A 19,063-nucleotide genomic window follows, 5' to 3' on the forward strand; every position below is an offset into this window, starting at 1 on the left:
AGGTAGTGTCAGAAGTCTAACAAAAGTTACATTCATCAAGTTAAAAGTTTGTGTGTTACTTTTCCAGTAGCGCATATCATTTCAGTGACATTTTAACACATCAGAAACATTCTGCTTAACTATAAATGAACACACGGCAGCGTCAAAATTTATTGAACTTTATTGGCAGCTTCTTAGTTTGTATTTAGAATGAACAGTTAATTAACTTTTCCAAAATATTTCAGTTTTCCTGCAGGATCTGGAATTATCTGTAGAAGAGGGGAAAATGTTGCTATTAAAAAAAGAAGTGAACCAAATATTCATAACATGTTTATTCCACAGTAAAAGAAAGCCCATATTGATTAAAGGAAGGCCATTAGTTACACCGCTCTGAAAATATTCAGCTAAATTCAGGTCAATGTCAGATTTGATATAATTAAACACATGTAGAAGGAATGACTACAGCTGTCAATGTCCTTAGAGCACCTTATACTGACTTGAATGCACTAATGATTTTGCATATGACTGTAATGTTTTATCCTTTCGTTCCAAAACAAGAACCCATTTTTGTGTATACTTGAGTTCTATAAATTACTTCAATCCATAATTGAATGCATTTGTTTAATTACGTTTGACCACAATTTTACAAAAGGAAGAGCATAAAAATGAGTTTGAGTACTTCTATATATTACTGTACATCAAGTCCATATTGCAGCGGTGGCGAACCTATGGCAAGGGTGCCAGAGGTGGCACTCAGAGCCCTTTCCGTGGGCACACGTGCACAGAGTTCATCATGGGGGGCGGGGCGGAAAATCACCCCCACACACACACCTAGGCTGGCCTGGGCATGATCCTTTACCAGGGAGTAAGCTTCGTTGCTGGCAATGGGGCTTGCTTCTGACTAAACCCTCCTAGGGTTCGTGATTCACCCATTCGAAGTGTTGAACGATTGCTTCACCAAGCTTACTCCTGAGTAACATGCACCTTGGAGCCAACTGTTTTTTCTAAACTAAAACCTCTATTCATGTTAAATTGTCGTGTTGGCACTTTGCGATAAATAAGTGGGTTTTGGGTTGCAATTTGGGCATTCAGTCTCGAAAAGGTTTGCCATCACTGCCATATTGAAAGGCACTAGAGTACACTTATTTACGAAAGCAATCAGATCTTTTTAGATTGCTCTGTTTGTTTTGTGCTGCTTTTATGCCATGGCATGTTTTGTACATTTGTTTTCATATACTGGCTGGTACTGTTTTAGTTGTTAGCCTCTTTGATCATATTCTGGAGATTTCCCCTAAATAAATAAAAACCTGCAAAGCTTGTCTAATCATAGCTGCTTGTAAGACTTCTAACCAGCAAAAGTTCAGATGAAACAGCAGCCAGAATCAAAAGAGACCAACATGCACAAAGTACTTCAGTACTCAGATAGGTAAGTGGATGGGAAGATAACTTCCCCTTTGGGCTACAGTCAGTTGTAATGTCCTGTGAGTAGTGAATCACAAGGACTGTAGCCAAAAGGGGGCTTCTAAAAAGTTATGTGCAAGTAATATCACACATGACCCTTTGATGTCTGACAGGTACTAAGACACCCAGTAACTTCAGTGTACAATGTGAAATGTAATGCTAAAACAACGTGTGCTTGAGGAAAAAATGAGTGGAGCTTTTAAATAAAGTAAACCAATAACTCCAAGAATGGCTTGTAGACAAATTAAAACTCACACATTAAGTTGAAATTAATAAAGTTGCAACAAGAATCAAATAGCGTGGTGAGTCAGTGTGATGTAGTGTTAAGAGAGTGAGCAGTACACTCTTATCTCGTGAACTGGATGTTTCCCTGCTCCTGCACATGAAGCCTGCTGGGTGTCACAGTTCTCACAGAACTCTCAGCCTCACCTACCTTACAAGGTGTCTGTTGTGGGGAGAGGAAGGGAAGGAATTTGTAAGCTGCTCTGTGACTCCTTACAGGAGAGGTGGGCTATAAATCCTTTTTTGTCTACATCATTAAAACCAAGCAAGACTACATAATGCATAATTCGCTCAGTCATCAATGCAGTCTGAAGAGATGAATACCCTGAGTGCTTGTGCGCTCCTCCGCTCCCTTAGCTGCTTATGTGTGCCAATTTCCCCCACTATTTCCAGGGTGAAGGTATTTTGGATTACCCCAGTTCAGAAGCAATGGATACTGATGCTAAAAATAACAGATGCAAATAGGGGGGCAGGCTGCAATGTAAAATCATTGTGTTTGACATAAGTCAATGATTCAGGAATTTTAAAGGAAAGAATTAGCACTGCTTTATGTTATAAAGAGACTAAAATCAACATAGAATCAACATAGAATTTCAAATACAGGTCACAATCTAGAAAGATGTATGGACAAATCCCATTGATACCAGTAGATTCAAGCATACACTGAATGGCTAAGCCTGTTTTAATGGTACCTAAGCATACCTAACTTCCTTTAGATTACGACTGTATGTGTGTGTGTGTGTGTGGAATACAAAGAGATTTAAATAACCTATTACTTTCAACAGAACAAAATCTAGATAAAGGAAATTGTGCGATGAGTGTTTAAAATAGCCTGGATCGCTGGATGCAGTGTTGCAGTGACTTCTCTGCTTTCTCACATGTGGAAAAGCTATTATGTAAAGTTCCTCTCATGTTTGTATTAGTCAAATCAGTGGCAAAAACAAACTAAAGTTTAAATGTTTGTGCACTCTAGAACAGTGCTAACAAACAGCAAATAGTTAAAAAATCACGAACTACGACAATATTCTAAAAGAGCATTTCTCAGGGTTTCTGAGGGTTCTACAAGGCATACAGTAAGCCCTTTACAAAACAGAGGGAAAACTCATCTCATGCTCTTCCAACTAATGTGAAAATTGAATCCTTTGAATTTTCTGGGAACTCTCTCCTCCAGGAGGGGAAAGAATCAGCTTCTCATGCTTTCAAGAAGTGGGAATGTGTACAGTCTCCAGGTCAGCTCAAAGCACTAACAAAAAAAACTTGTTAGGATCAAATAGTTCAGCCCTAAGAATTGTAATTGGCTCAGTGACACCAAGGAAGTACCTAACACAGATGTTGTAGTTACTTCCAGTTTAAAATTGGTTTTCACTCTTGCAATGCACAGAATTTTAACAAAGCTAGAGATGCCACTCCACAATAATAGCTTATAGCAGTTTGCAGCTGAATACCAAAGCTGAGATTTTGTGACACATTGGTCCTATTTCTATGAGGAGTCTGGAAAATGTTTCCAGGCTTTTCCCACTTCTGTCAGTTGGTCTTGGCAGTAATTTAACCAGTAAGGAAATGTATTGCTATCTCTGGCACAAAGTCCTTTCCATTTAATTGGTGAAATTCATTCGAACTTAGCTCAGGGATTTTTGAGCTGTGGTCCTACAGAATAAACTAGCCTGTGATATGATGCTTGTAGGCCATGTACAAACAATTCAAACATTTTATCTAAACTTACTTTTGAAGTACTGCTGACATTAGTCTCAAAGTATTGTTCTGAGGATATGAGAGGATGCTGGTCAATACAGGCCATGCAGCTGTTGTGCTTGCCTGAAAGGCACTTTCAAATGTAAGCCAGTTACCAGTGAATGGGGGGAGAGCTGGGGGGGGGGGGGATTAGTGCATGAAAATAAGGGTCTGCAGTTTACAAAAAATAAAGAACCACTGCTCTAAAAATGAAATAAATATGCTTAGAGATGTCTAATGAATGTGAGATAATCATGTACTTATGTTATGTTACCAGTACAGTAAAACTCCTTGACCTGGAAAGCCCCAGGCTAGCCTGATTTTGTCAGATCTCAGAAGCTAAGAAGAGTCAGCCCTGGTTAGCATTTGAATGGGTGACCTCCAAGAACTACCGGGATTGTAATGTGTAGGTGGGTACTGACACACCATCTCCAAAGTCTCATGCCTTGAAAACCCTAGTGCAGGGGTCTGCAACCTGCAGCTCTCCAGATGTTCATGGACTACAATTCCCATCAGCCCCTGCCAATTGGCCATGCTGGCAGGGGCTGATGGGATTTGTAGTCCATGAACATCTGGAGAGCCACAGGTTGCAGACCCCTGCCCTAGTGTCACCATAAATCAGCAGTGACTTAATGGCGCACGCATTCACGCTCAGCAAAACTGTGCAGAGTTTTAATTCTAGGTTTAGTCAGACCTGCTACAGTGCTAATACTTAATGAAGTGGCTATCTAGAATGTTTTGAAAAATATTAGTTTACTTTTCGCCAGAGAGTGAAATCTGAGCAACTACTGCATGCTAAAAAAGTAGGGAGAAACAGACTATGTCAAGAAATAAAATGGCTCACAATTTTTTGTCCTGACTGTGCTAGTTAGTTGCTACAGCAAAACCCTGGCCACTGGCTTCCTACTGCTAGAGTTTGAAGGTGGTAGAGAAATGAATCAGTAATGCATCTTTCAGAAGTCATTAATTTTAACACTGTTGTAGATAACTCAGACCCTGAATGCCACTTCTTCAAATTAGGTGGTATACTAGGTAATGAAAGAAATATGGTGCATGTAAAATGTTACGTAGGATTTTTTTTAATGCTGCTGAGCATCCAGCACACTGCTTTTGGCCTAACAATGACATGTTATAAGGTAATGCAAGAGCAAATTTTTAAAAAGGTTAGCATAGTAGTAACTTGCTGCTGAAAAATAAGATAGAATGCATATAAACCAAACTTACTGTATCACTCCCAGGTTTCCAACCAGCAGGGCATACTGAAAAGGCAACAAAAGACATTAATATGGTAGCTAACCTCTTCACACCCCTATTCTGTAGCTCAGCCTCATTCTACCCAAACATCTTAAAATGAGGAAGTATCAGCTTTTCTGTAAATGTAAATGCATATTATGAGAACTAGCAGAAAAGTTCACTCCTGTGTTAAAGGGGAAGGGCAGTGAAAGTAAAATCCATACAAGCGAAAACTACACTTCACAATTCTGTTAACTATAACAGAATTTACATGGTTTTTTGTGATTGGATTTTCTGATGTAGAATATGGCCCGAATCCTAAATAAAAAAGTATTTCAAAATGAAGTTATAAAGGTAATCAGTGAATGACTTTTCAGACAGTAGAAAAAAAGTACCCAACATACAAGTGGGACAAATGTTTTGGGAAATGTAAAAATTTGATCAGTGAGCACAACAGATCCCCAATGTAGAGCAGCGTGACCGGATTAAAATAAAAATGCAAGCTGGGAGTGGCCGGTTCTCCAGTATCCTATGCTCCCAGGGAGGAATTCTGTATCTGTACCAAGCTGTAAAGAACACATGTCCTCACAGCTACTGCTCTGATTTTGCAGTAATTTGTAGTATATAACTACACAAAGATCAAAGTCCTCTGCAGGCCCTACAGTTATGAAACTGCAAAACTTTGGAGCAATGAGCCCAAATTCAGGACTGCCACAAGATGCAAGGCTAGTTCAGTAGCTACGACGACATGTTTCAAATACTTAAATTTTTTAAGGGAAATCACCTTCTCCATGTTTGTCAGTGTACTGGAATGCTTGAACCAGACGGAGAGTTTCATCCACAGATCTGCCAACAGGTAGGTCATTCAGTGTTATTTGTCGAAGAAATTTCTTGTCGTCAATAATGAAAAGGCCTCTGTGAAAACACAGGAAACAGCACATTGTGAACAATGGATATATTAATTAAATTGCTCTGTTCAGATATTGGTTTGTCTCTGATCCCATTCGTGTAAGAATCTAAATCATAATATCTGCATTTTCTCTATAGCTTAATTTTACATCATTAAACCTGCCCTCCCTCTCATGATCTGCTGAAGTTCACAGAATCAGCCTTGCTGTCAGATGGCCATCTCTGCTTAAAAACCTCCAAGGAAGGAGAGCCCATCGCCTCCAAAGGAAGCCTATTCCACCAACGAACTGTTCTAACTTTCAGAAAGTTCTTCCTAATGTTTATACAAAAAGTCTTCATTTAATTTCAACCTGTTGGTTCTGGTCCAGCCTTCTGGGACAACAGAAAACAAGTCTAAACCATCCTCTCTATATGACAGCCTTTCAAATACTTAAAGGTGGTTATCATTGGTAGAGTCAGGTACAACTCACACTTTCCTGGTTTTCTTCCTTAAAACTGGTTAGGAATTACCTCCTTCACCTAGCAGCTATTTCCCTTAGGGAGGAATGACATGCAGTCCACCTTCCACACATAAGATCTATCTTGATCCTACACAACTGGGTTCCTCTCACTCCAGGTGTCAGCTTCTAGCTGCCAAATGCAGAATTCTGTCCCCCCCCCCCCCCCCCCCATTTGAACCTCCTGTCACTCAAGGTTCCATTACTGGGACAACTCCAGCATTCAGCTGTCATGCAGTTGCTTTACTGGCTAACCCAAAACCCAAGGTCTGCTTTCTTTGTACCTTCAAGCTCTTCAGGCAGCTACGATGGTCCATTAGTTTCTCTCTCCAGTGGACTGCCATGGAAGAATTAGTGACTTTATCCTTGCAACTTCCCTCCCCCGCCCAATCTGATATTATGAATATATCCACAGATCCAATAATAGCATACTGCAAGAGGTAAAGCAAAAATTGATTCTTTTAACTCACATATTTACAGCAGGAGGATGCAACAGAACAATTAATGTTATACCTGAGAGCATGGCCTTGATCTTCCAGATAAACTCCATAATCCTTAGCAATTTGGTGTGTCAAATCTGAAAGTAGTGGTATCTTTATTGGTCCAAGTCCTCCTTTTTTTCGTGGAGTGTTGATCCTATTAAAGACAACCAAATACTTAAGATACTTTCATAGCTTTACACAATCAACTTTGTATCAATGACGGAAGAATCATCAGCAATCAGACCTTTGCTTTCTAAATTAATTTCACCACAATTTATGAGTCAGGTCTCACCAGTGGAACTGGGCTAATTATCATTTCCCTTTCCCCATCTTTACCCTGGGATTCCCTCCCCCGCAAAGCTAATGTTGGGGGTTACAGGATGCCTTGGATCAAAACACAAGGGGGTTGAGGAGATATGCAGTGAGGAAGTGAACAGGCTAAGATCACTCCATTCTCCTGCAAAAATTAGCTGGATCCAACCCTATATATTGAGAAAAAACCTATTTAATAAAAGGTTGTCATGTTGGATTATCATCTTTAATATTCACATTTATTTTAGGACCCTAACATATCAGTTTAATGTAGAATGGTAACAGATGCAAACATTACAGATGATAAATTTTACTGCAAAATATCTGTGCAGAGTTTCTGTTGACACATGGGCTGCAATTAGCTGCCCTAAGATGGCAGTTCTGCTGACTTTTTGTTTTTTTAAATGCTTACAGTTATGACATGGCTGTTAGTTTACCACATTTTAGATATTGTTACCAGCCTTTGGTCCCAGCTCTGCTAAGAGAAAACCAGGCTTGGAAATATTTCCAATAAATACATAAATGAATGTTGATTTACATAATATTTCTACTTGGATACCTAGCTTTCCATGTTATATATATATATATTCCATGTCAAGTCAGACTTTCATCTTCTCCATTCCTTTCTGTGCACGCTGCTCAGATGTATTGTGCAACCAACCCCTCCTTTCCTCCTGGGAACAGAATGATGCACATGCATCAGCTGCAAGAGCATAGCAGTGTATATAAGAGTCCACCTGAATAGGGACCAGGGTTTTCTAATGTTTGCTATTTTGGCCATTCATTTTAACAAGCAACTGCTAGTAATTTGCACAAACAAAACAAGGATACATACCATGCTAAATGAGTGTACTGTGAGTCAACTGAACAAGCTACCACTTCAGTGTTTATTGCTCTGAATTCTTCAATTCTGTCACTGAAGGCAAGTATCTCTGTTGGACACACAAATGTGCTAAAATATAAAAATGGAAAACCATATGCTAAATTTAACAGAGCTCAAAAGAAGCTTCCTGTACTGTTTAAATGTTCACTGTAAAGTATGCAAATTGTCTGCAATAGATAAGAAACAAAACAGTGTTCAATGCATCTCTTCCTTTATATTAGGAATTTGCATCCTAAATATTTCTGTTACAGTATTACAGAATCTTGTTGCAGTATTTGTATTGTCCTTCAACATACCAGAATATTGTGAAATTTACAGCCCAATCCTGGGTGGCAGCGGCCTGAAAGGAGTTATGGAGGAGGCAGGGCCGTATGGCAGCAGAAATGACCCTCCCTAGGGGCACTTACACAGGCGGAGGTGCAAATCCACCAGCGGGAGGCTGCTGTGGCTTTCCAGGACACCTCTGCGTAGTGCAGATCGTCATGTCAGCACCCCAGTAGGGGCATTCCAGAGGCGGTGACAACGCTAGTCAGCTTCCATCCTGCCATTGCCTTGGGGACCAAAGCAGCCAGGCCATGGACTTATGCTACCCTTTTGAGTGGCATAATTCCACTAAGGGGTTTTTCAGTGGTGGGGATATATTTTTTTTGTTTTGCCTCTCTGTGCTACCGCAAAACCCTCTAGAGGCATCAGGACAGTGCTGCAGCAGTAACCATCCCTGGTTGTCCCAGGCCTCTGGATTGAGTTGCCTGTGGGGCAATAACAAGTACTAGGATACAATATCGGACTGATCACAAACTGCAGCTAATCATCAGAAAACCTACATTCTAACACTATTGAATTTGTCTTTCATTTCTGGAAATCAATGAACCCATTTTTTGTGCTCTAGAAATGATTAAACTACAGACTTAGAAATAATCTTAAGAGCATTGAAAGTTTTTCCCAATTGTTTTAGAATAGCAGAAGCACTAGGATTACTCTTTACCTCATGTTATACATTATATAAACCTGCAAAGATGCACATTTAATTTCCATGGGATTTCCACAAAAGTATCCAATTTATATTTTTCCCTATGCAAAAAGTAAACAAGTTTACTTATTCCTTTCAACTAGTAGATTTTTAAAGTAGCAGCTTGCTAAAATCCCTTGATAATCATCAAATCCAATATTGTAAAATTATGTACTATATTTCAGCAGTTTTACTTACAAGTCGAGAGGATAAAAGAAGAATACAAGGAATTTTCCTTCATAATTTGATAACTTCAGTTCTTTAAACTCTCCATTGATAACTGCTGTTCCTTCCCAATCAGGTGCTGGTTTAGAAACTATTTTTTAAAAAACAACCAATTTTAAATACAATTACAAAACCTGATGAATACATGTTTTTAACTTCAAAGATGCAATACTGGAAGTATACTAGCGAATGAAGTGAGGAAAACACTGGGAATTGAAGCAAGAACAGCAAATTGGCAGAATTATACAAAGGAGGGTGATTCTGTCAATTTCTCCATCTACACAGCCATCCCAGAGAGAGCCAGTGTGGTGTTGTGGTTAGGAGCAGAGGAATATAGTCTGGAAAATCACTTTTGATCCCCCACTGCTCTACATGAAGTTTGCTTGGGTGACCTTGGACCAGTTAGTTGTCTTAGAACTCTCAGCCCATGTGGACGTAGGCAATGGTAAACTTCCAAATGTCTCTTGCCTTGATAGCACTTTCCTCCACCACCACACTGTTCCCCCCCCCCCCCATGCTATTCTGTTTCCAAGAATTCACCAAGTGTGAACAGCAGACTTTCAGGACCACAGCAGGCTGCAGAATTAAGGTAAAAGAGATCTATTTCATGAACTATTTGCTAATCATAGGATGTAATTTTTATTTTTTCTCAATTAACTTATTCTACATAGCATGAATTGTATACTAAGAAATTATGGCCAAATGATAGGGAACTCAAAACCTGTTGCTCTGTCTAGCCTTTCTTCAGTTACAGCCACATGGATGCAATCTGAACCAGTTATCAATGCCACTGGAAACAAACATTCTGGAAGGCTTATGACAGTCTTGAACTACAGCCCAAGTCTGACATGAGAAATAAAAGAACAAAACAAAAAACTATTTCAATGATAAAAATGCATGCTATTTACACTTACTTATTGCATGGTTTCCAGTGACAATCTTAAAGCCTTTGGCAATAACTGAAAGAAGGCCATAAAAGAACTGCATCTGCAGATTATCACTTGTAACTCTGCAAAAAAGGAATGCTACTGTGGAATTTTTTCACAACAGCAACTCCTATTGTAGAAGCTCATATTTTTCACAACAGTGACCCCCTGTTGTAGAAGCAGCAAGTGAAGCTCCAGCTGTACAAATTTTGTGCATGATACCACTTTTTTGTAGCACGGTGGCCTTTGCAAGTCATTTGCAACTTTGGTGGGAAATTTTTGCCAGGGCAATATATTCCAGCGTCGTTCTTTAAAACCAGTACATTTGGAAAAAATTCTATAAGTAAAGTTCTATGTGCTGTGGTACAAAACACTATTTTGTAATCTCAGATTTTTTCCAACTGGAATCTGTTTTTGGTTCCATAAATGAATGTCATCCCAACTTGGACGTTATCCCTTCTCTCTCCACTTCCAACCAACAGGGTTTGTCTGACGTGTCCTTTGCTCACCGCTATCATCGAGGCAAAAGAAAGCAAACATTTGGGGAGGAACCAATATGGCTCGTTTTAATCTATTCCCACCATGTGTTTTAAAACACGCCTGCTGTTCATTTGCGTTGAGGTAGCTCACAAGACAGTTGGGCGTTAAATTCCCCTCCTTTCTCAGTGGGGTCTCCCATATGAAAAGGGCTAGATCTTCCCAACCCATCTTTATCTTTTTCAAGAAGGAATAAAACTGAAGCTGGGGAAATTCTGCAGTTGTGGCTGAAAAAAATAAACAAGTTAGGAAACCTTATTTCTACCCCAGAGAACAAAAAGCAAAAACGAGGGTGGGGGCTTCGTGATATCCTCCTCCTCCTAGTCCCCCCACCTTCCTCATAATCGCCTCCACCTACTCTTGGCCTTGCTGAGGTGGAGGGAGTGATCGGAGAGCGGCATCCGCAACGCCTCTCCAGGATACACCTCGCCCCCTGCGTAGAAATGGCACTTCTCGTCGCCCCAGCCCCGGGTCGCCTGCTCCTCGGTGGTTCCCGCCTCCTCACTGCACATCGCCGCCATCAGGAGCAAGAGCAAGACAACGGCCACGGATCCAGACAACGGTCGCCACCGCCCCCGCGCCGCCAGGCAGTTGCCCGGGATCCCGCGCGCCAGCCCTGCAGCCTCCATGGCCAGCGAAGCCGCTGCACGCCGCACTCGCCCCAGCCCGGGAAGGGGAGGAATTGCAGCAGCCAGGCCAGAAAGGAAAGGAAAGGAGGAAGCCGCCCAGGGTTGCTGCTTCTGGGGGCGGGACACCAAGGCCCTCCCGCCTGCTTGGCTGCCTGCCCACCCTTTTTCTCATCGAGGCGGGTGCTGGAGGCTGTGTAGGAGTGAAAGTGCCCAGATTGTGGTAACCGATCAGCCGTTCAAGTGCGAACATAACCAAGGCTGTAAAGCACCTTTTCAGATGTAGAAGGTTTGCATCGATGATAACAATAACTGGCCTAGTAGAAGAAATCACATTTTAATCTTACGTCCTTGGCACAAGATTTAATGAAAGAAATATATGCATATCGGCATCTAAGCATTATATTTATTACACTGCCTCCTTTGTGGGAAAAGACGCACGTGTCTACGATTCAGTGGATATTTGCAACAGCCTCTGACACAAATAGCAAGTCAAGGGAACATAAACGCTTCTATTTTCTCATGACGGGTTGGGCAATAAAAGGACTAGAGGCTCCAATACACTGAGTTTCTAAGGATGCGATGCATAGGCTGAATGCATTTCAGATGCCTAATAGAGTCTGCGGATTCACCCCAAATGATCAAAACAGATGTAATATTGCTAGATCTCCAGGCTACAGAGACAATGGCTGCTTTGGAGATTAGGCTATGTATACCACTGTTGAGGTCCCTTGCCTCACCAAATCCCATCTTTACCAGGCTCCACCCCCAAATCTCCAGGAATTTTCCAACTTGGAGCTGGCAACCCTGGGCTTAAAACAACACTTCTGTGCTTCTGAATGGGTTAAAAATCTTCCGAGGGTTGTCAGGCAGGGCTGGGAAATTCCTCGAGTTTTGGGGGTGGAGTCTGAGGAGATAAGAGTTTGGGGAGGGAAGGATGCTCAGCAGAAATATGACGCCATGGAGTCCACCCTCCTAAACTGCTGTTTTCTCCATGGGAACTGATTTTTGTAGTCTGGACATCACTTGTAATTTCAAGAGAACTCACTAAGTCTTCCTCATTTGCTTTGATATTCCAAAGAACTGGAACAAAAACAACAGACAAGGACTGGGTTAAACAGATCTGACTGTTAACGTCTATTGGGTAACCATCTATGTTCTCAAGGACTCAGAGGCCAATAAGAGATTTTGTGGTGAGAGATCTAAGTATTAATTTTTTTTATTAGGATACCTTCTACAGCAATTTATTAGGATACCTTCTACAGCAAAGGTATCCCTTCCAGGGCAGAGGCAAAATGACAGAGAAAAGGTGCAGTTTATATAGGATTTTCACTGTATTGGTAACATCACTGATTACATTTCAAAGCATTCCTAAGCTTGTCAGAAGTTGCAATAAACAGTTATTTACATCAAGGTTGTTCGTGTCTTTCACCATGTGTAGATGCCATTATCAGTCCAAATTGCAACAGGGTCCCTGAGTCATGTCAAACAGGGGTGTCAGAATAATAAACAAAAGTATTTATGTATGTACAGCATCCTTGAGAAACAGATAACAAACACCAAGCGCTGAGACAGTTGGGAGGCAGATATGCTGACCCTTGAGGTATTACAATTTGCACATCACAGGGACACAGTATTTGGTTACCGGAGGCTGAGTGATATATGGTCAGGGTCCTTCTTCATCACTGAACAAGGAGTTAACAGATATAATCTTTACTGCAGATAACAGGAATGAAGAATTCATTTACCAAGTCCCCAGGAAATGAACCTTAATTTCAGTATGCAGATGGTCTGTTATCATCTCTGTTGTGTCAACATGAAGGGTCTCTTGTCAGCACAAGGTCAAATGGTCAGGAAGAATGTATCACAGTGTTCTGGCACTGACAGAACTATAAAGCAGAATAAAAACTCCTAATACAATCGTGACATAAGTGACAAATACAAAATATTGAGTACAGGGGTTATATAAGGCATAACTAGTCTAATACATAAGTAGCTAACTAATAAGCATGATACTGAATGGTACTAAGATGTGTAAAACTCATGCAAAACTAGGAAAACAAGGAAGCCTAAAATCTGATCCTGGGGTGACACTACATGGCCACTTTATAGGAAAGCACTGCTGTTAAAGCCTGAGAAGATAATGGGATTTGTCCCATAGCGCAGAGTAATACGCTGCAGTACTGCAGTCAAAGCTTTGCACACCACCTGAGTTCGATCCCAACAAAAATCAGTTTCAGGTAGCCAGCTCAAAGTTGACAGAGCTTTCCATTCCTCCGAGGTCAGTAAAATTAGTGCCCAGCTTGCTGGGGGATAGAGATTAGGCAATGGCAAACCACCCTATAAACAAAGAGAAAGGCAATGGCAAACCATCCTATAAACAAAGTCTGCCTAGTAAACGTGATGTGACATCAGCCATGGGTGAATAATGACCCCAGTGCTTATCTTTATGCTGTATGCGGAACAGAGGTCACTAAGGTATGAAGATCATTTGGGAGCAAATGAGCTACATTATAAATATTAAAGAATCATCCTTTCTTGGGCATAGCACTTTACTCACTAACAATCATGCTGCTGTGTTTTGAACCAGTTGTAGATTTTATGCTGTCTTTAAGAGTAGTCCTATGTAATGCCCATTAATAATAATTTTACCTCAGGGTTACTTTAAGCACTGATTAATTTATCTAGGGCAGTAAAGTCCAGGAAAAGATACAATTTGCATGCCAAACACAGCTGGATAAAGGCATTCCTTGCTACTAGTTATTTTCTCCAGTAAATACCGATATCCAGCAGAATATCCAGTCTCTTAACTGAATTTGATAAAGATATTCACCCCACTCAGAGTAGCCAAAACCCAGCAGTGTACTTGCATAAAATGGTGCCTGGGGCAAGTGCTGAGATTGTGCTCCCTCAAAATTGTGCCCTTCCCCCCAAATCCCCCCCCCAACCTCTTACCCTCCTCAACCTCTTGCCTACCTCTCAGGCAGGCAGGGTTGGCAGATGGGCCGTGCAGCTGCTGCACAAGGTGGCGTTGCCCTGCCTGGTGTTGGCCCTGGTCCTGAGTACCCTGTTGCTCGGGTGGGTGGGCAGGTGGCAGGGGAAATGGCAGTCAAATACTCCCCCATGTGACACTAGCAAGTTTTGCCTGAGGGATTGGCCTCCTCTGTCCCTCTTCCCCTAGGTCAGAGGTCAGCAACCTTTATCACCCAAAGAGCCATTTGGACCCGTTTTCCACGGCCCCAAAGATCTACTGAGCCGGAGAGGCGGCTCCACATGGAGCCGCCTCCAGTTTGGTCCCTCCACTCACCTTTCCTGGAGGGACACGCCCATGCTACCCTCCAACCTCCAGACCACGCGGAGCCACAGTATAAGGCTGAAAGAGCAGCATGCGGCTCCGGAGCCACGGGTTGCAGACCCCTGCCCCAGGTACACCACAGGCAAAACCAATCCAGCCTTTCTAATCAGTGTGATCTCTATTTTGTCATGTTTAAGAAATGTGTTTGTGCTCTGATTGTGTCAGTATCATGGTGATGTTATAGTAGCATAGTGTATCACTAAGGCACTCCTTTTTGTTGTTTATGAACTTCATGTCTGTTACGCAGGAGTCATTTCTAGCAGCTGTTGAGGGAGGAAGAACTGGGAAGGTTAAATATGGGAGATATTTTCAGCAGTCACACTAAGGCCCTCACCTCCTTGCTTATCTATGTGAAGTGCACTGTCTCCAGAGGTGGGATCCAGCAGGTTCTCACCAGTTCCCGAGTGTGGGTTACTAATTATTTGTGTGTGCCGAGAGGGAGTTACTAATTGGGTCCGCTTTTCCATCTCCATGCCTTTGCCTCCCCGAGAGGCATACTGCCTTTGAACGTAAAGGTTCCATAAAGCAATTGTGACTAATAATGTAACTCCCTGAACTGGGTTAATCCCTTTCAGGTACTTCAATTCATTGATTCTCAGCCTTTCGTACCTTTTATCTCACCAGTCTCTATCAAAGAACCTGTGTGTTTCACCATTGCTGTGTTCAGATTTGTGAGTTGGGGCATTTTCTACAATGTGATGATGATTTAGAAATGACCTGGTGCAAAAAAATTTTTTGGGGTCGTGGTGGTTTTGCCCAGGGCTCAGGTTTGCCTAGGTACGCCTCTGCCCCCTTTGCTGAGGTGGGGCTGGCGAGGGAACCTGTTACTAAATTTTTTAGATCCCACCACTGACTGTCTCTTCAAACCAAGCCGTGAAAAGTGGAGTACTTGTTTCTTTGGGTGTTTGTATCCTGAGATGGGATGCCTATAAGATTTTGACATGACAACTATTGTCATCCTGTGGTTATGGTCAGCTTTGGCTGTGTGTACAAAGTGCCCTTCCTCTGGAACGTCCTTCACCTGAGTTCCCACTTGCAGGTTCCAAGGATGTTCAACATAAGGTCAGAGAAGTGCACCCACACGCTATTATCCAGAAATGAGTATTATGGCTGGACTTTATCTACTAGTGTGGATGATCTGTGATTAGCCGCAGAATGAGTTGGAATCCTAGGCTCCATCATAGCTGTATAGGCAAAATAGGACATACTAGAAGTAAAGTTCATTTTAAAACAAAATAAAATGGGTCCTAGATTGGGGGGGGGAGAGAGATTAGGCAGGAGAGGACTGTTCCCCCTTGTTTTCCAAGCCCTGTGCAGTGTGGGAAACAGGGAAGGGAGGTGTGTGTGTGTGTGTGTGTGAACAATTCTTTGTCCTCCCTTGACTCTCAAGGCCTGCAGGTCTTGGGAAGGGAGGTGGGGGTAGTTGGAATGTAAGGGATGCACTTCCAATCAGTGGGAGTCCCGCACACCCATTGGCTGGGCATTTGTTGTTGGACATTCCAAACCCTTAGAGAATTACATATAGGGATGGGGATTAATGGGAGTAGACTCACTCCTATCACTGATGTCATATTATGCTGCTGGCATTGTGAATAGTATCCTGTATTGAGGATGCTGACTAAATTCAATGCCTCCCTTGATGTGCTCCAGTGCCATGCAATTATTGCTCATGCAGTGTCATCTCGCCACAGTTAGAATTATGCTAGTGTGGCCTCATATTTATGCCATGGTGACATTATGCCAGCAAAGGAACTTAGATGCCATCCTAAATCTCCTCACTAAACCCTTAGGATTGTGCCCTAACCTGTCAAATTTTAAATGGCATTTCAACAAATCCATGGTACTATTTGTCATGTATGGCAGAAAATCTATAATATATATTTTTATGGGGAATAGAAAACATATTTCAAAAATGTTGTTATGCTCAGTAGAAAGATCATGATTAAAATCATTGATGTTTTAGCTTTCAGTAAGGCAGATTGGTGGGTACAGTCATGTGCAGAGACTGCAAAATGCCTCTAAAATGGAATTCCACATACATAAACATTCAATTGCTGAATAGCTGTTTGCTTTTACAATAAATTTTATTCTGCCTTCAAACAGATTCTAGCAATAGCAATTAGCTGAGACAGTGCAAATAAGAGGCTGATTGAACTAAGGAGAAAACATTCCAAAATTGTCATGTTGTGATAGATTTGAAATAGGTTTGTATTTGTTATTGTCTGAAGTCGGCCCACAGGGGTCTCAAGGAAGAGACGAGGCGCGGTGATATCATCCGGTGGAGAGAGCCAGCAGCAGGAAGCGTGGTCCTTGGATCCGGCAACTCTGATCCGTGGGCCTGGCAACTCTGCCGTGTGCTAGTCCCTGGCACCTTTTATTAGGGTTTTAGTGGGGGCGTGTAGGGGAGGCGGATAGGCGGATAAGCGGGAGAGCGAGAGAGCATCATGTGATGCATGATCTCATGGGGTGGCTACGTGCGGGAGGAAGCGTCCGCGTCTGGGTCTAATCCATACCTGGGGCAGAGAGCCCCTTTGTCCCCTTTGTCTACCAGGACACCCACCTGGTGACCCGTGAGTCCAGGTAGTTCATGACCTGTGACTCCGCAGGGGCCTGAGGATGGGGGCGCTGATGTGCACACCAGAAGAGCACTTAGATGGCACAGGCATTCCATGCGCTCTTTCTCTGCGAGCTCTGCACTGGGTTCCTTGAGGCTCCACCCCTACATCTCCCCATTTCTACTTACGTTTTTTAGAAGCGGGGGACAGATTAGCTGGGAGAACCCAATTTAGGGGAACGCTTGCCTCCCCAGGAACTCACTCAAGCCGGTTGAGCTGTTTGTGCAGCATGAGAACCTGGTTTCTACTCAGGGGAAAGTCAAAGGGTTTCTTGCACACATTACAGGCAAAAGTAGAGATACATTGAACAAGGCAAGATCCGACAACAAGGCATACAATCAGACCAATGAAGAATTGTACAATAGCACTTAACCATCCCCCTGGCAGCCAGCTCCAAAGGGCTGACCACCAACGGGGCAACACATCATATTTCAGATTAGACACAATATCTTGCAACTCATGCACTTTCATATGAATCAAATGGGAGTTATCAGAAAGATTAAAACAGCACATATTATTTACATTCTCACAACCTTGGTGATGCAATAACAACAAGTAATCTATAGCGGCACGATTATCTAAAGTTAAGCGGCCGGAGTTCCTGCTGCTTTCGGATGCCAGGGCATCCAGAGCAACTGAGGTGGAGATTAATGGACTTGAAGGGCGCATGGGCCAAGTATGGCCGAGTAGTCTTAAGCATGATTGTAGGAAGCAGAGTCCGGGGACTCCCCACAAGGGAAAGTCGCTGAGGAGGCGTACTCCGCCTCAGAGAGGGACAACTGCATTAAGCTCGGCAGGCACGGATCGAGAGGAGGTGGAAGCGGCTTGGCGGTGCTTGGGCCTCAGGGTGGAGCCTGAGGGTATTAGAAACGATGGTGATGGCGGCTGAGACAGCAAAGAGTCCCGGGCAGAAAAGACGGGTGGGGGATGTAGTTGAAGGTTCTTTTCCCGCAGAAGTCCAGAACCAACCTTTAGGGAGCAGGATGTTCCCCATGCACGGGGGGGGAATGTCCACTCAATGTGTGTGCAGTTTCCAATTGGCCCGAGCCGGGTGAAGGGGCTTTCGGGCCGGCTCGATATCCCGCCTAACGTTGATGATCACCGAGGCACAAGTATTGGACTCGTGGCTTGGCGACAGTCTTGGTGATGGGGGAGAGAGCGCCCGGCTGGGAGGTCACAGTCTGGACCATCGGGGTCCCCAGTCAGCGCTCATAGAATACCTGATGGATGAGGCATTCATGAAGGGGCTCAGGCCAGACTCCTCTAGGAAGTCTCCAGGGGCTTTGCAGACAGGAAGCAGGCAGGAGCTCAGCAAACTTCCCACCCCCAGATACTGGTCCAAGCAGAAGGACGAGACATTGGCAGCGGCAGCGAACTGCTCCCAGATGTTGGCTTGATTAAGATCCAAGAGGGGGTGACTGACTGTCACTGGCAGGAGGCAGCAGAGCAAGCAGATGATTGTGACTACGGAATTTGCAGTAATAACCGCGAAGATGGCAACGCAGAGATCCTCGGGTGTCTCGGGGCAGCCACGCTGTTGCAGCAGCTCCCGAGCCTGGCTGGTCGTTGCCTTGACGTCCCCCCAGGTCATCTGGGTCCTCAGACCGTTCTGGCGCTGGCGGCGGTTCCATCGAGGCAGCAGGGCAGGATCCCTCCCAGGAAGATCCAGCTCAATCTCCGGGATAGGGGTTGGATTTCCTTCTGGAGTGCCACTCCGTGGAGCTGGGCCGGACATGGCGAGCGGGAATCCCACAGGGGACCCGTGTAGGGAGAAAGGACTGAAGCGATACCCCCTTCCCCAGGTTATGAGAGGGGCCGAGGGCCTGCCAAAGTCCTCGGTCTGGGAGCTGGCCCGGTAGGTAGACCTTGGGCAAGTGGGGAGAGGCTCTGATTGCCTGAAGTGCCTCTCCACGGGGGTGAGCTGTTGCCCAGAGGGTAGGGCGAGCAAGTTTAAATGATTGATAGTGAATAGTACTTTGGATATGGTCTGCTGGATGAGGC

At 43.4% G+C, this 19,063-nt stretch overlaps 1 protein-coding gene across 1 annotated transcript; it reads right to left on the reverse strand.

Moving 5' to 3' along the window:
• Positions 1–142: 142 nt before the first annotated feature.
• Positions 143–11,210, reverse strand: PRDX4 (peroxiredoxin 4). The gene is made up of 7 exons (XM_048492773.1): positions 10,825–11,210; positions 8,977–9,094; positions 7,722–7,838; positions 6,606–6,728; positions 5,471–5,601; positions 4,678–4,712; positions 143–248 (listed from the first exon to the last, which is right to left on the reverse strand). The coding sequence occupies exons 1-7, from the start codon at positions 11,093–11,095 to the stop codon at positions 198–200; spliced, it is 846 nt and encodes a 281-aa protein (XP_048348730.1). The 5' UTR covers positions 11,096–11,210; the 3' UTR covers positions 143–197.
• Positions 11,211–19,063: the final 7,853 nt, after the last annotated feature.

Source organism: Sphaerodactylus townsendi, linkage group LG04, assembly GCF_021028975.2.
Source record: "Sphaerodactylus townsendi isolate TG3544 linkage group LG04, MPM_Stown_v2.3, whole genome shotgun sequence".
Taxonomy (NCBI): Eukaryota; Metazoa; Chordata; class Lepidosauria; order Squamata; family Sphaerodactylidae; genus Sphaerodactylus; species Sphaerodactylus townsendi.

Coding starts and splice junctions, on each gene's coding strand:
- PRDX4 (XM_048492773.1), bottom strand. CDS start 11,095: ATGGAGGCTGCAGGGCTGGCGCGCGGGATCCCGGGCAACTGCCTGGCG. Junction 9,095..10,824: donor CCACCTCAGCAAGGCCAAGA/GTAGGTGGAGGC, acceptor TTTAAAAAATAG/TTTCTAAACCAGCACCTGAT. Junction 6,729..7,721: donor CAGTACACTCATTTAGCATG/GTATGTATCCTT, acceptor TGTCTTTAATAG/GATCAACACTCCACGAAAAA.